At 49.1% G+C, this 16,818-nt stretch overlaps 1 protein-coding gene across 9 annotated transcripts in view; it reads right to left on the bottom strand.

The window, feature by feature from the left end:
* auts2a (activator of transcription and developmental regulator AUTS2 a) overlaps window positions 1-16,818 on the bottom strand; it is a 357,002-nt gene continuing 340,184 nt past the window's right edge. For 2 of the 9 annotated variants that reach the window (XM_042708443.1, XM_042708450.1), the window contains 13 exons: window positions 15,324-15,927; window positions 13,941-14,218; window positions 12,915-13,159; window positions 10,634-10,678; window positions 8,592-8,687; window positions 8,021-8,092; window positions 7,019-7,048; window positions 6,527-6,601; window positions 5,581-5,722; window positions 4,893-4,982; window positions 4,471-4,554; window positions 3,849-4,086; window positions 1-3,071 (listed from right to left, as the gene is read on the bottom strand). In XM_042708443.1, coding sequence (XP_042564377.1) covers window positions 1,673-3,071; window positions 3,849-4,086; window positions 4,471-4,554; window positions 4,893-4,982; window positions 5,581-5,722; window positions 6,527-6,601; window positions 7,019-7,048; window positions 8,021-8,092; window positions 8,592-8,687; window positions 10,634-10,678; window positions 12,915-13,159; window positions 13,941-14,218; window positions 15,324-15,927 — 3,398 coding nt within the window. In that variant the 3' untranslated portion in view covers window positions 1-1,672. The remainder of the gene's footprint in view (window positions 3,072-3,848; window positions 4,087-4,470; window positions 4,555-4,892; window positions 4,983-5,580; window positions 5,723-6,526; window positions 6,602-7,018; window positions 7,049-8,020; window positions 8,093-8,591; window positions 8,688-10,633; window positions 10,679-12,914; window positions 13,160-13,940; window positions 14,219-15,323; window positions 15,928-16,818) is intronic. The other 7 variants (XM_042708446.1, XM_042708444.1, XM_042708447.1 and 4 more) reach the window with 7 other exon arrangements.

Raw genomic sequence — 16,818 nt, 5'->3', positions numbered from 1 at the left:
TTTAGCTCACATTTTTTAATAACATGGCACAATTTACATAACACAAGTTTAAATGAGGAGCATGCTGAAGATTCAGTCGCTTCACTTTTTTTTCATTTTGTACATGATCTAGAAAGGACTTCATTTTCTTACGTACATGATAGACAGCAAAAAAGTTTCTGTTAACAATCTCTTTGCAATACTCATTGACTAATCACTACTGCTCCTGTGAACATTTTTAATGTTTGATTTAAAAAAAAAAAAACACTGCACAACATCTGAATCTCACAGAGTTTGAAGCGCACAACTAAGCCTATCGGTGGACTACTAAAATAGATCTTTGCCCATTTAAAAACCGACTCGTCCACAGTTTAGACTTCTAGCTTTTTTGTCTTTTTAGTTTTGTAGATACAACAGCTTAGGATAGCACTTTAATACACTGTTAGACCAACGGTAACTCATTTTCAAATCGCCAGACACCGACTTATCACTCCTTGAGCCGAGGATAGGTGTTTGCTATGTTTGGTGTGCATTCTCTCCACAACAGAAGACGTTGCTCAAACGAAACATTCTACATTGTGGTCAGTGACCTCAATGGTTGGAAGATGCAGCAAAAATATAGATATAAATATACCTCTACGAAAACACAATTATAAGGATTGTCACCACAAAACAAGTCGAAAATGTGATTTGTATTGTCTGTGCATACTGGGTAAATAAATTCACCTTTCCAAACTACGTGGGATGCTCTGGTTGTGGAGAGAGTGCAGGACTGGGGCGTCAGTTAGATGTGTGTGAGAGCGAGGGAGAGAAAGAGGAGGTGAGAATGACAGGAACAGAGGGAAAGAAGAAGAGAAGGATGGAAGTAAAGAGCAAGAGAAAGAGAGAGAGAGATAGATAGAGAGAGGGAGGTCAGATTGTGAGATTCAGAGGTGGATAGGGAGAGTTAGAAGGGTCCCATGTGTTGCATAGTTGAGGGGGCGCTGGACTGAGAGTTATGGCGGATGGGGAGTGTCTGGGAGTGATGTAAAGTGAGCCTTGCCAAGAAGCCACTGGTAGCCATTACTGAGCAAGAAAACCAATGTGGGAAAAAAACAGCACATTCTGCACTTCAATCTTCATATCCTTTATGTACATTTGTTCAAAGTAAAGCTTTCAGAAACACCCTTTTGCATATTTTTGTACCTTGATTTTAGCCTTAAGGAGTGAGCACGTTGACTATACACATTATCTACACATTTTGACCGCCTCAGTAATGTATTGACGTAGCTGTACATTCCAAACACAGTGCTCTCCTGGATGGGGGTGTTTTCATCTGTCCACTGGCCCGCACCCTTCTCGTCGCTTCAGAGCAGGTTTCTGTACAAACGGCCACACAAAAAGCAGGAGCACGTAGGATAAAATGTATGCAAAATTTTCAGTTGTTCAGAGAATTGTCCGCTATTCGTATTTGATTTGAAATTTTTACAAAAGGAAAAAAAAACAGGATAAAAGGCATTTCAGTGAGCCTTTCTCCTGGGATGTAATATACACAGGTATGATACAGTCTCATCTGCCCAGGGTTAAGTGCTTGCTTTGAGTTCCATATCAGTCTGTCAGGCACAGATCTTGGGCACGTGTGTGTGTGTCTGTGTGTGTGTGTGTGTTTCTGTGTGTGTGTGTTTGTGTGTGTGTGTGAGGGGAAGAGTCAGTTTCATCGTGCCTCGATGTCCTTGTGTGTGTGTGAGGGCGGTCTGTCTCTGAGGTCCGTGCTCAGGGGGGTAGTCCGTCGAGGAGAGACAGGGCGTGTCCCCAGCGAAGAGATGAGGGGGGGCGGGGCGCTCAGCGATGCCGTGGGCGGGGTCTTGTTGAGAATTCCGTTTTGATGGGCGGCGGCGGCGGCTGCTGCTGCTGCTGCGGCTGCATGGCTAACCCGCGGGTAGTGCATGGTGGGGAGGCCTGGGGCCATGAGGGCGTGGTGGGGCAGGTGCGCGTGGGCATGGGCGTGGGCGTGGGCGTCCAGGTGGTGAACGGAAGGGGGGTGGAGGCGCGCGGCGGCTGCAGCCACTGCGGCTGCGTGCTCGTAGTCCTCACGGAGCGCGTGCAGGCGCTCGCGCTCGTCCAGGTGCCGCTCCTGGTCCCGCCGCTGCTCCATCGACAGCGCTGCCGCGTGCGCCGCATGCACCGCCGCGTGCGCCTCCCGGTTGAAGTCATGCGGCTCGCGGTCCCGGTACGACCTCTCGGCCTCGTACAGCCTCGGCCCCGTCAGCCGGTGCAGCTGCTCGTTCCTGAGCAGCAGGTCCCGCGCCAGAGGGTCCCTGCGGTGGATGTCCAGGCCCCGGTACGGGTCCCTCATGGGGTCCCAGTGGAAGGCCGGGTAGGGGAAGCGCTCGGCCCCCGGGATGGGGCTGATGCCCATGAAGGGCCCCACCATGCGAGTCCTGTCCAGGCCGCTGATGCTGTTCATGGGGTGCACGCTGGCCATGCCCATGGGCAGGGACATGGAGGAGGGCGGGTGCAGTGTGGGCATGGGCGGCCCCAGTTGCGACTGCGGCGGATGCGGGTGCGGGTGCGGGTGCGTGTGCGGATGCGTGTGCGGGTGCTCGGGGGTCCGGCCTCTGTCCGGCTCCTCCTTTCGCTCCTCCTTCACCTTCACCTCGTGGCTCTTCTTCTGCGCCTCCCCGTACAGCACCTCCGCCTTCTTCTCCAGCGTCTCGCGGCTCAGCCCGCCGTTGGCCCGCTCCAGGCCCCCGATCGCGCCGGGCCGCATGTAGGGCGACGTGCTCACCCTCCCCGCCGGCTTCTCCTCAGACATCCGGCCGTCGTGGATGACCGCCGTGTCCTTGTCGCTGCCGTGGTGGTGGTGGTTCTCCTTGAGCTTGTGCTCGTCCAGGCCGCCACCGGCGTCCTTCCAGGATTCCGGGTGCTCGCGCTCCCTCTCTCTCTCCCGGTCCCTCTCGCGCTCTTTGGGCTTGTCCTTGTCCTTGTCACGGGGCTCGGAGGGCGGCCGGTGGTTCCTCTGGGGCTCTGGCGGTCGGTTATGACCCAGCAGGCTGAGGGGGTTGACGGGGATGGGTGATGGGTGGCTCGGGTGTCGCTTCTCTACACTGTCCCTATAGAACAAAGCACAGCAATCTCACGGTTACTCAAATGATACTTCAAATGGGTTACCATGCTCTTAAAAAGGAATGTATGACTTTTGATGAAGAGAGTTCCGATACTCCTCTCTAGGTACACATATGATGACCCAAAGTGGTGTATGATAACGTTCATTTTCTCCAGTGTTTTCCACAGTTATAAGTTGCAGGTTACTTCTATTATTTGAAAAATATAGCCTGAATCAAGGGTTTGGTGTCCCCAAAAGACCCAGAGAAGCTCATCTATGCTTTTATTTCAAGTAGGGTGAACTACTGTAATGGTAGTCAAACTAAAAGACTTGCAGTTTATTCTTACTGCACTTCAGTTATTTTTTTATTATATTACTCTCTTTTAATTATACATTTTTGAATTTTTACTTGATGTACTTTAAACTTTCTATTATATGTATATTTCTACAATATATATATATATATATTAACCTTTTGTTAATATTTTTATCTTGTATTGGTTTTCACTGTAAAGCACTTTATTTTTCCTGTGGATGGTCCTTTTGCTTGTATTTCTGTACAACACACTGAACTGCCTCTGTGTCTGAAATGTGCTATAGAAATACACTTGCCTAGCCTTACGCATAAGTCGAACAATGTATATAGTCTCCACATTTATGAGTGCTCATGATTATGACTGCTTTATTCTTATTGGTAATATAGAGCATAAGGCTTGTCAAGTGAAAAGAGAGGCACTGCTTATTTCACAGTCCTCTTACAACTGTTGGGGTTCAGGTCACCCACCTGTCCTTATCTTCCTTGTTAGCGGACGAGTCATGTTTGTCAGGCTCGCGATCCCTCTCCCGGTCCCGCTCGTGCGAGCTCACGGAGGCGCTGCGTTCTGATTCGCTGGGCTTGATCCAGGGCGGGGGCGTGGGGAAGGAGGGCGGCGTGCGGTGGAGGCGGTTCCAGGGCTCGTGGCTGCCGCCGAAGGGCTGCTGTGCATTTGGCGCCTCCTTGTGGCCGAACATGGAGTTAGGTGCTGTTGAGAGGAAAATGAGAAAACCAGTCAGTAACAGCATCACTAAAGACATGGAAGCAGATTTATATTAAACGTGCAGGCCTCAATCTTGACCAAAGGCTTGTTGATATTTTTAGTTGAACAGCCAATCAAATACACCCTTCTGTGCAGAAATGTTGTTGATTGGCTGCAATCGTGGCTCGGTCCGGTTTCCCATTTACAGGACCAGGACTGCTTTTTATTTATGCACAGTAGACTGTTAGTTAGAGGCCCTTGAGGTCAATTTAGCTGAATTTGACGAAAAGTACTGAATTATAACCAAGGACTGCACCTTTAATCTAAATGGAAACCCCTAGAAATAAGTATTTTATTGTGGTCTGAGTCAGTAGAGATCTGGGGACTTACTGAGCGCGGGATTCCCCAGGCCTCCGAAGGCAGCTGTGCTTAGAGCTCCCAGACTTCCGAAGCCCGGCGGCCTACTGAACGACTCTGTGATAGAGGACGACAAAACGGTTCAGTTATAGAAAACACACACACACAAACATGCACACCTATTAACACAGACACAACAACTAAATCATAGAATAAGTCAGTCACCTAAATAAGCCAGTTAGTGAGTTGGTGAGGGAGGACGGGTATATTTCCCAAATAATCTGTGAGAGCCTGTATCACCGCCTGATATGATGACTTGCAGGCTTGTGGTCCTGTGCTAACACGCTGCTGTGTGAGATGTGTGTTTGAGATGAGCTGTGTGTGTGTGTGTGTGAGGTGAGAGTGGGAATGGAGTGTGATGAATGTGGGGGCAAGAGGGCGGCGGGTTGACTTACGAGGATTACCTAGGTGGGGCGCCGCCGTGAGGAAGTTGCCAGGGTGATGAGGCGGGTGCCCGAAGGGTGTGGCCGAGGGGTGCGTGGAACCTGAGAGAGAGGAAAAAAGAGACATTAGCATCGTCATGTGTGGCAGCGTGGACCTAGCTGCTGTGTGTCTGCGTGTGGCACTGTTAACACTGTCTATTGATGTCTGTTGGGTATTCACCTAACGCCTTGACAGACATGTCTGTTCTGCAATGTCAAGCACCTAATGACACAGTGGAGGAGTGAGATAAACAGCGGAGGACCCAGCCTGCATTCAGATGAGATAAGGCTGCTTCGTGCAGCTATGGAGTGCACTGTGGTGCGACAATAGGCTTTATCATATGTTCCCCGTTGCCTGCTTATTTCCCATCATTAAAGTAATTACGGCACAGTCGATCTGCCATCGCTGTAATCTCGGAATGCAGCTGTGTAGATACTAGCATAGCTGAGGGTAATTCTGTGCCTTTGTCCAGCATAGTGTATATGTGCAAGCGTGTATGTGTGTCACACCAACAGGGCACCAACAAAACAACTGAAGGAGACCACAAGACTAGACGGAGACATCCATCGCCACTGTGCATGATTAATAGCAGTATAACAACAACTGTAGTCTGTGGTTTATCTCACACACACACACACATACACTTACACATGCGCTCACCTGCAGCTGAAAAGATTGTTGCGGGACGGGCCAAGTCGTGGGGGTGATGGATCGCCCCAAAGAGACTGGGGCCCGGGGGTCGACTCAGGAACTCCGGCTTGAACCCAAAGTCCAGCTTGTGCGGATCAACCTGCATCTGCTGCTGGAGAACGGCACACCACAGAGAAGACCACATGAGAAACACTAGCGCCTCACCACAACACTATTAAATGTGGAACATTACCAGACTTTAGCCAATCGGTGGCCTAGATAGTAATTTCCTCATTAGAATCACCTAAATGACAGACCACAGCAGTCCTCTACACTGACCATCTTAGATGCATTCAAAGCTACACTATAATTCCCCCATGCATAAACATCTGTGTTGGTTTTAACACAATTCACACTGATCTGTAATCAGCTCAGTGTGGCATCGATGTTCATAGAATGGTTGTCAAGTGTTTGTTGTTGGACAAGGCTTTTAAAAGCTCAGTGGTGTATAAAATGGTCTACATTTCTCCTGTCCTGATGGAGTTGAAGCTAGCCTGCAGTGGAAAGCAAATGCCTGTCTTGTGTGTTGGTGGGAGAATGCCAGACACCGATGGGGTCAGAGGGCACCTGTTATCTGATAATAACAGAGCCAACAGTTATCGGAGCTCTCTGAGAGATCAATACCCAACCTTATGAGCACTTCCAGCCCTTACTGAGAAAAAAAACACGCACAAACACAAGCACACCGTCATTCTAAACACACACTCACACACCTACTGTGCTTTTTCTGGACAAAAGAGATCAGTTTAAATATGACCCTGGGGTGGATCTGCTGTCATCCTGTTATCCTCCACCCACCCTGACACACACACACACATACACATACACACACACACACACACACACACAAACACACACACACACACACACACACACACACAAAGGGGAGCTCTGTGAGGCTTAGCTGAGGACTCACCTTGACCTTCTGTTGGTGGTGGTAGATCTGCCAGGCGATGTGGACGTGCATGGCACACCATTTCCCTGGTTTCTGCTGAGCCAAAGAGCAAGACCTCAGGCGTCAGATGCAACCAATACTCAATGCTCCACGCAACAGCTTAACACACAATCTCAACATCCCAATGGTATGATATGACCGACAAATAGAGCGCTTAATGTCCAGCAACTATGATTACGAGTTTTAAAATAGTCCAAACTAATGAAATGAGTTTTGCACACTAATTCTGTCCACATACATGTTTACAGATATTGTGTCGTATTTGTGAAGGTTACTAGCTCCATTTGATGGACGTCTAGATGGGCGTGTTGCTTTTCTATGTGAGCTCTTTTTTTTCAGATGCTAATTAAAAACAAAGCTGAGCTGAGATCACATGACACCACCCCCCCCTACACACACACATCCTGCGGGAGCCCACAGAGACGCTGACTGTGTCACTAATAAAGCACTTACCCTGAGAATGGGCCTGAATGGGTCCGTCAACTAGAAAACCAGAGACAAAAGGGGGTGGTGGAGAAAGAATGGGAAAAAGAGGGGGATGAAGGAGAAAGGGGGAGAATGACAGAAACACAGAGAAAAGATGGTGAAATAGAGAGCGAGAGTGTGAGAGAGAGAGAGAGAGAGAGAAGCTTGGTTACACATCTGTCACTCAACGCTTCTAATTAGCCACTGAGCATCGCTTCATTACTGACCAAATTAAAATGTTCAAATTTCCCTTTCTAATGAAGCGTTGCTGGGAATAATTAGCCCGTTTCTCACAGTCCCCTCAGGCGCCCAGTGGCCCACTGCATACCAACAGCGCAAGCTGTTCAACATGGCCGACACACGATGCCGGCCGCCTCGCCCCGGCCAAACACACAACGGAGCTAATCGGCCAGCATGGACATGTGGTAGGGTTTAAACACGGACATTGATTCAAATCAAGACAGTTTCAGAGATGGATAATTCATCCCCCTCTTCTACTGCAAGGGAGATAATCTTAAATAGTCTCCAAGAGAGAGAGAGAGAGAGGGGGCTGATACAAACTAATGGGTTAGCCTTGAAAACTGATCTGAAATAAGAGCCTGCTAAGAATGCCCAGATCAATAAAGCGCATATCCACATAAGGTTTAGTGGCAACTGGACTGCAAATTGATCTCATTAATCTTCCTCCCACTGCCATTAGAAATAATAAGAGTGAGTGTGTGTGTGTGTGTATTTGGTGTGTTTTCTTTATAGTTTTGTGTGTGTATGTGTGTGAACTGTGTATTTATATGTGAATATGTGCATCTGTGTGTGAGTGTGTGTGTGTGTGTGTGTGTTTGTGTGTGTGTGTGTGTGTGTGTGTGTGTGTGTGTCTGTTTTCTTTATGTTTTTGTGTATTTATGTGTGTGAACTGTGTATTTATATGTGCATATCTGCATGTGTGTGTGTGTGTGTGTGTGTGTGTGTGTGTGTGTGTGTGTATGTATGTACCCGAGGATCCTTCTGGAGGAGGGCGTGCGGAAGGGCCCCAGGTCTGGCTGCCACATCAAGGGGATTGGACGTCTGAGAGACACAGAGACCACAGTGAAGAAGAGCACCAATGTCCCTCAGCAAAGCCCAACACACTCATGTCATCACACAGGTTACACCTCAACCCAGCACTGCATATGAAACCCACAAAGGGACCTGTTTCAGCCATCTTTTCCTCCAATCATAAATAATTACATTGTATATCCTCCATGCTATATTACATCTTTCTGTGCTGTAGCACACTTAGCTGAAATCATCAGCGCTAGCCTTGATGAGCTAATCTTTGGCATTATAATGGAATGTCAACTCTGAACAGGTGTGTCTGGGGAAGGCGGAGTTGGAAAACATACAGAGGCAGGACAGAGACGCCCTGATCGACATCAACGCTATTGCTTTTCACAAGGGGGAGGACTTCACTGAGTGAATAAATACATGTTGGAATCACATACTGCTTTAGTGCAGGGTGTGGTATGCTTTGGTGTGGTACAGTGAGTATAAGTGGGGTGTGGTACAAGTGTGTGTGTGTGTGTACCTTGGGCTGGAAGGCCCCCTGTAGAGATCCAAAGGGCCCGTTGGGGGGGATGACGGGGGGAATGCCAGACACGGTCGGAGGGTAGGAGTGGAACAGCTGAGAAAAGATCCAGAGAAAAGACTTTCAGCACAGAGTTCATATTTGAACACGGAGCACAATGAAATGCTGCAGCTGCTGCAGAAAGCCAACTTCCTCAAGGTTTATGAGGTGACACATCTCTTGATGGAGAGACTACTTGATCCGAGAGAGAGAGAGCTCCTATTCTCAAAACAAATGTCTTTCCACTCACAACTAACTTTCAACCCAGAATTAACTGGGTTTTTGTAGGCCTGAGGGAATCCGACAGCCTTTTCGATTAAAAATCCCACCCTTAACTTTGAACTATACTTACATACTATCTTATACACACCATAATTACAACTTACTGTTGCAGCCTAACATGGACAGTTACTGACACATACTAACCGCGGCGACTTACAGCCGTGTCTGATTTTAAAGACAAAAGCAGAGCAAGCATTTCCACCCAAGATATTAAAATAATCAGCCTTCTGAGCCTGACACTCAATTACCATGTGCATGAAGCATATAATCGACATTTAGAGACTATTACAGGGGAAAAAAGACAAAAAGAGAAGTGACCTTGCTTCGTGAAATGATTTGACAGCTACAAAATAATAATTATACTGATTCCAGAACGCATGAAAAGAACTGGGCAGCACATAGTTACCATCATATAATGACATGCGTGTAATTTCAAACTGACACAAAGCTAACTCACTGTTCTACACAGAGGTTCGTTTCAAATGGGGGTCACTTTGAAAAGAGCTGTGATTACGGTGATGGCTCTGGTAAGGAGGCCGTGTGTCTTGGGTGTAATTGCTGCTTTTACGCTCATTGTGAGCAGTGGCTGAATAACCTCAACGCACCACTGGAGTAATTGATGGCATAAGGTCGCAGCAGCCAGGACACAAAAACACACACACGGTGCATGCTCTTTGAGATGCAAAAAAAAACAAACACATTTATCTAAGACCCTGTCCCAAACTCAATGCTAAAATACGTGGAATGAAGAGATGCCCATGAAATGTTTACATAGGTACAGTAAATGAACCAGCAGGCACTACCAGTAAGCAGACTAAAAGCAAGGTACGTACTTGCACTTCTACTAGTACTTAACTTGCACTTACAACAGTTACATTCCTGCACTTGTTTTCTATTTCTATGTAAAATAGTATTTATTGTTACACTAGGTCTCTATTGCTCGTAGCTTGACTGTTCTCTCCCTTGTACGTCGCTTTGGACAAAAGCGTCTGCTTAATGACTAAATGTAAATGTAATGTAATGTAATAGCACGATACGTGATGACTAGTTATCCCAAAGTCTGCATGTTGACCAAATGCTACACAATGACTTACATAGATAGCAGCTAGACACTCTCTGGAACAGTTCCAGACTTGATGTGAGAGAGGTCCATGAGAGAGTTAGCTATTACCTTGGCCTTCTATCCAGAGTGAAACAATAGAGTCACTATATGACTACTTTACTAGTTTACTATATTACTAGTAGAGAGCATCATATTCTGCAAGGTCAATCTTGTAGATTGAGGGTAACTTAATGACAGAATAATGAAGACAGGGCTGCTACTCTACTCAGATTATCTGCTAATTACATTTCGGAAAATGTTAGGGTGCTAATATTGCCCTGGAGCAATCATTCATAAATAAGCAATTTGGTGCAATCACAAATGTAAATAAGCAATTATATCCAAATAAGCAATTTATACGTAATTAGAGACAATCTCTCTGTTAACACTCATCTGTCTCCCGCACCTCTTGTCTTCAAGGAAATCGGACAATCTATGGAACACTAAACAGTACTGGTGCATCTCACACTAAACAGTACTGGTGCATCTCTCACTAAACAGTACCGGTGCATCTTTTGGGGGAGAACATGGATGGAGAGGGCAAAGCAGCTACGGACACACAGACAGGGGGACACGTTAGCTAATAGACCAAAAACAGATAGGCGGTGCGGGAACTCACGCTGTGCCGGTAGAAGGGGTCGACTTTCGTCGGGAATTTCTCAAACTGTGAAAGGAATGAAACAAACAGAGCTCAGACACACGAGCGCATGGGAGTGGCACAAGACAAAAGCATTTTTTCTCTCCTTTTAGCTCCCAAGTGACGTGTTTTCTTTCTTTCTTTTTTTTGGATGACACGCTTGGCGAGCTTCAATTCAACACTCTAATACAGTATCAATATCTGGCCTTGTCTCTCCCACAAGCAACACTGAGCGAATAAATCACCAGTTTATGAGGTAGTGTGTGTGTGTGTGTCTGTCAGCTAAAAATACTTTAAAAATGGCATCTGGTGGTTGATTTGCCATTTTGGGGAACTCGACATGATCCCACTCTACTGGTCTCATTAGTGGTCAAACTCCATGTCTCTTTTCTTCACTTGGCCCAGTCCGTTACCGTGGTGACCTGCGAAACGACCACAGCTCTACTTCAAACGCTTCCTGCTCCTTTACTTACTGACGCTTTCGAGCCTTAAAGTAATCTAAACTAGATCCAGTGAGATCTGTTTCCCTGGTCTTGTGGCAAGGCTGCTGCGGTTCTCCGGCATACAGGGTTTTATGCCCTCATTAGATGTCAAAGCGTCTCAAGTCAACATATTCACACAAAGCATGGGAGACCTTAGGGTGAGTATGTGTGTGTGAGCAAATTAATATGAGTAACAGTGTGTGTGTGTGTGTGTGTGTGTGTGTGTGTGTGTGTGTGTGGTTTCTAAAGCTGTTGGGCCTCAGATGAACTGCACACTACCAGCCCAGAGCCCATGGTCAAGTAACATAAACCCCCCTCCTGCTAAACTCGGTGATGTCATTAGAGCCGGCAGGGATAAACTCGTATGAATTCTCAAAGCTTGGCTGAAACTGAGACGAGCTGCTCGGGAGCTGTTACTGGCAGAGAGAGAGAGAGAGAGAGAGAGAGAGAGAGAGAGAGAGAGAGAGAGAGAGACACATCAAGAGGGGGCGATGGGGGCGCAGGACTGAGCCAGCGAAAACACAAGTGAAGAAAAGCACCATCCCAGATGGCCTGGGACTGTGGAGCGGGTCGGGCCCCGTGCTGGCGTGGACCCGGCCCAGAGCCGAGTCAGAACCGCTCTGGAGTGGGACCCTATCTGGGGGGGGGGGGGGGGCTGTGGTGACACATGGGGAGCCAGGCACAGGGCTGCCCTGCCTTATTTCAACCACCATAAACCCAACTGACGCAACACACGTCTCCTCAAAGGCTCCAGCACAAAGAAAGCTTAGATGCGTACACGTGCAAGCACATACACACACACACACACACACACACACACGGACACACACACACACATACCCACAAAGGATAGATCTAACATGGTCATATATTTTTATAGACAGTCATGAACAATCCATGTAGAAAAACAAACCACCAACCACATCAAAAGGAACACACACACACTTACACAATTGAGTTCACCCACTCAGAAATGTTCTACTCTGTTGTTCCTACATGATGGTTGTCCACTAAATGGGTGTTGTAGTATGTGCAGGCTTTCCCTACTATGTTCTCTGTGTTCCTTATTACAAAAGAAATCCATCTTATAATTATTCAATTTAGTTTAATTCAACTGAATTTGATTAGAAACACTGACCTAACTTTCCTGTTTAAGAACTGAGCAAATAAAGCATACAAAAATGAAAATAAACCCCAACTGTGACCTAGCAATAACCTATAATATGCTTGTTAGTCTTGGTAACCCAAAATGAGGTAGCCTGCAGTTGGAGTATCAGTGGTTGGAAGAAGTGATTCTCTATTCTCTCCCACTGAATGGAAAAATGCGAGCAACTCTGACACACGGTTGGCTGGCTCACTTTGTGTTACACAGACTAGCAAACCTAACCCTAAGTACATATACGTCATGCACATGAGGTTGGATGGCTAATGGAAGAACTGTCATTAGTGGGGGGGAACTGGCCCATTCAGTGGGAAAAGGCTGTCTGGATATCGTCTGTAAAAGGGAGCTAGCATTAGCCTTAGCGCCTATGGGCTATGGACCAGGCCTGCCATACATTATAGAAGTCAGACGAGACAGGCTTTCTGCTCTCGTGCACCCTCCTTAAACTGCATTACTCTTTGACAAGAAACAATCATCAACCCCAAACCCAAACCCTTCTTCCACCTCCCACTAACCCCATGCCACACCACACCACATCACACCACACCACACACAACCTTTTCCTAACCCGTTTGTTAGGTTTTGGTCTTTTTCGGATTTGTGTTCTACTTATCCTCACATTTCTGGCTGGGCTGGTACGCACCATGGGTGGTGCAGGCGTGGGCATGATGGCTGGATGCTGGAACGGGGTGAAGGTGTGCTGGTGTGTGTGCTGGTGTGTGTGCTGGTGCTGGTGCTGGTGCTGGTGTTGGTGCTGGTGAAACTCGGTGCGCAGGTAGGGCGGCGGGCCCAGCGAGGCCCCGCGGTCGGCGCTCTGTGAGGCCAGGAAGCGATTGTTCAGCTCCTGCCTCAGCAAGTCTTGCTCTGTGGGAGGGAGGGAGAAAGAGTGGGAGAGAGAGAGAGAGAGAGAGAGAGAGAGAGAGACAGGGAGAGAGAGAGAGAGAGAGAGAGAAGGGACAGAGAGAGAGAAGGATGGAAGTTAGAAGGGCACACACTGAGGCATCAAGCTACTGAGCCGCTCAGATGATTACTCATCTAGTTCCCACACTTAGGCAAGGTGCCAACCATAGCAGGTTCAGCTCTCAGAGATTTGGATATGGATTTGCTTAACAAATGCCTGTAAAGGACTGACAGGTAATGTACTATCTTTAAAATGGGACTCTTTATATCTGTGACGGCCTGGTAATACATTATTTCAAGGCTTTTCCACTTTAACAGATAGGCAGTGTTAACCCCCACCGCAAGTAAAACATTATCAAAGAAATGGTATGTACATACCACACACACAGACGCGCACACACACACACACACACACACACACACACACACACACACACACACACACACACACACACACACACCTTAATATATCTTCTAGACAGATTGTATCTGTGCCCTAGCAGTCAGTTCTCTGTGGCTCAGTGGATGATAGAGGTGATAAGAGCAGTTATCAGTTATCTGAGTGCCATGATAGGAGAGGCAGAGGAGCAGGGGTGGCAGCAGATAATAACAGGATGACGAGTCAAGCGAAGAAAAGAGGAGGAAGAAAAGAGCGATGTGAAGAAGACAGGAGAACAGAAGCGTGGATGAGCCCCCCCGGAGGAGTGTTGGTGCGGCACGGGCGTGGTGCATTGTGGGTAGGTACCTGAGTAGGCGCTGGCGGCCGCGGGGTGTCCGGGCGCAGGCAGGGTGTTGGAGGTCAGAGGAGGAGGCGGGGGCAGCGCAGCGGGGGGAGCGAACATGCTGGGGTGGTGGGGGTGGGGCGAGGGGAAGGTGTGGGGCGCCGCGGGGTTGGCCGGCAGGGGCAGCGGGAAGGAGGCGCCCGCTCCAGGGGGGGCAGATTGGTGCGAGGGCAGGTGCGGGGGCGGAGTAGGAGGAGGGGGCCCGCTGTGGGACTTCCCTGGAGTGCTGCTGCGACTGCTGCTGGAAAAAGGACAGACAGAGGGAGAGAGGGAGAACAGAGAGAGAGAGAGAGAGAGGGAGAGAGAGAGAGGAAGAGAGGGAGAGAGAGAGAGAGAGAGAGAGAGAGAGAGAGAGAAAGAGAAACAATTAGCATCATTCATAGCTTCAAATTCACATCTGGAGATAATTTGACACAGCGACACTCCTCAAGAACAGAAAAAGACTCAAGTGTAATACAGTAACGCACCACCTGAATCCACACATGTTGCCTGTCAGTAAGTTCTCAGGCACATGATAATCTAACACGACCTTCTAAAGACATAGGGCCCCAGAGAATAACACAGACTCCAACACTAATACCAACTGCTGTTGACACACCCTAGCTAACCCTAAGAGCTAAAAAGCCCCTCTGAACATGATACCCTATGTGGGCTTGGTCCATGCCCGCCTGCCTGCCTGCCTGCGTGCGTGTGTCCTTTCCCCAGAGCAGTTGTGGACGTGGAGCTGTGCTCTGCTTGGCTCAGTAGATTATGGGGAGGGGGGGGGGATTGGGTTGGATTTTTGCATAAGGCCTGAGAAGAGAGGGTGGGGGGGAGAGGAGAGCTGAGGAGGCCTTTGTTCCTGGACCACTTCTCCCTGGGACACTAAGCCCTAAAGCTCATTTTCTCCAGCTGTCCCATAATTATTCACACTGGATGCCATGCACACACACATACACTGAGGCGGCTAAGGTAGACAGAAGCCAGGGGTGTAATCCTGTCAGTGTGGATGGTAAGCAGGAGAGGAGCTGGATCACTGCTGTGCTGCATATTGGCAGCATGTGGAAGTGTTCTGTGTGTGTGTGCGGGACTTCACATGCGCACTATATGTTTCAATGTGTGTATGAGAAGTGTGTGTGCGTGTGAATATGTTTAGCATGAGGTTGGGTGTGTGTGTGTGTGTGTGAACAAAAAATGAAAATCTCTCTTGTCTTCACTCATTGTTTAAGAGCTCATATTTATCATGTTTAAGCTCATACATCATGTTTAATGTGTCAAGCATACACTCCAGAGCTTAGCTGCTGCAATGCTGTAGTAATACGATGGCAAAACTGTTTCCAAGGTTTGTAACCCTTTTTTTCTCTCACCTCAGGCTGTTGAGGCTCAGGCTGCTGCCGTAGGCTGGCAGGTTCCGCGGTTGGCAGCGCGATAGCGGCCTCTGGTGGCCGGGCAGGGCGGGGGAGGGCGGGTGGTGCTGGGGGCCCGGCGTTGGGGGTGGCCGCGGGTGCAAGTGCGAGGGGGGCTCGGGCAGGAGCTGCGGCCGCGGGGGCGCTGCCTGAGAAGGCTCGTGGCCCTGGGCGAGAGGCAGGGTGGCGGACGGGGAAGGGGGTCTCCGAGGGGGCGAGGGACGTGCCGCCTGCTGGAGCTGGAGCGGCTGTTGGTGGTGGCGCGCCTGCGGGTGCTGGCTCTGGGCGGCGGAGCAGGGGGCCGAGGGAGCGGCTTGCCCCACGGGCCGCAGCGGAGCGAGAGGAGGCTGGAGGGGGTGAGGGCGCAGGCGAGGGGGCACGGGCACTGGCGCGCGCGGCTTTGGCTGGGGGGCGGCGTTGGCAGCGGGCGCGGGCGGCGGGGGCTCCCGGCCGTTATCCTGGCTTTTCTCCTGGCTGCGCTCTAGGCCTGACACTTTGGGCACGCCCAGGCCTCGCAGCTCTTGGCTGGCATTGGTGTGGAGCGGGTCAACGCCAAAATCTGGGACTGGAGACAGATAGACAGACAGACAGACAGACAGAGAGAGAGAGAGAGAGAGAAACAGCACAGGTTAGCACAGTCAGCATGGGAAAGCACTGAAGATGTCACTGTCACCCCAGTCAACCCACACCGACAGCTTTCTCTTCAGCACTCGACCCAGCTGTCACATCCTTCTGAGGGACACTTTGTTTTTAGACCACAGGAATACGGGCGCAAACAAGCGCTTTTGGCAAGCTGCTTCGCTAAACAACAGACGAGAAGCGCTCCTGACACATAAAAAAAAAAAGAACTGTGTAAGCACCAGTCCTGTGTGACCCAAAAAAAAAATCTGACATCTGAGTGACGAGGAACACGATGAGAGGAACAAAGTCTGTCAAAGCAAAGCGCCGCCGACATGACACACAAACAACAAACAAACAAAACAAACGGCAAAGGCTGAAGGATAAATTAGAACACAGCGTTGAATAAGCAAACGCTCGCTGTGTTGAACAGAGAGACAGAAGCCACCGTCGGAGGCGGGAACAAACAGCGAACGGCGGGTTTCTGCCAGAGCCCGTGCCAACCTGCCAATTTGACGTGGCATTTCTCTGGGAACCAGATGCTCTGCCGACTCGCCGGTGTCCACCGGTGACCTAGAAATGCTTTTCAGAACTTCAAAGGCGCCTTTTTTTTGTTTTTTTCTCCACAGGTTGGGGGGACATCACACAGATGCAGCAGACTGGTGAGTGATAGAGTGTGTGTGTGTGTGTGTGTGTGTGTGTGTGTGTCTCCACATGACTGTCTCTGCACCATCTGTGCGGGGAGCAGGCCTGACTGCAGGCAGGCCACCACAGAGAGGGTTCTGGATGAGCCGTGGGGGTCAGCAACAGGCTGCTGAGACTGACATGGTGGGCCAAC

This window comes from Clupea harengus, chromosome 8 (genome assembly GCF_900700415.2).
Source record: "Clupea harengus chromosome 8, Ch_v2.0.2, whole genome shotgun sequence".
Taxonomy (NCBI): Eukaryota; Metazoa; Chordata; class Actinopteri; order Clupeiformes; family Clupeidae; genus Clupea; species Clupea harengus.
The sequence above is the reverse complement of the archived record's forward strand: the minus strand, read 5'-3'. Positions and strand labels throughout refer to the sequence as shown.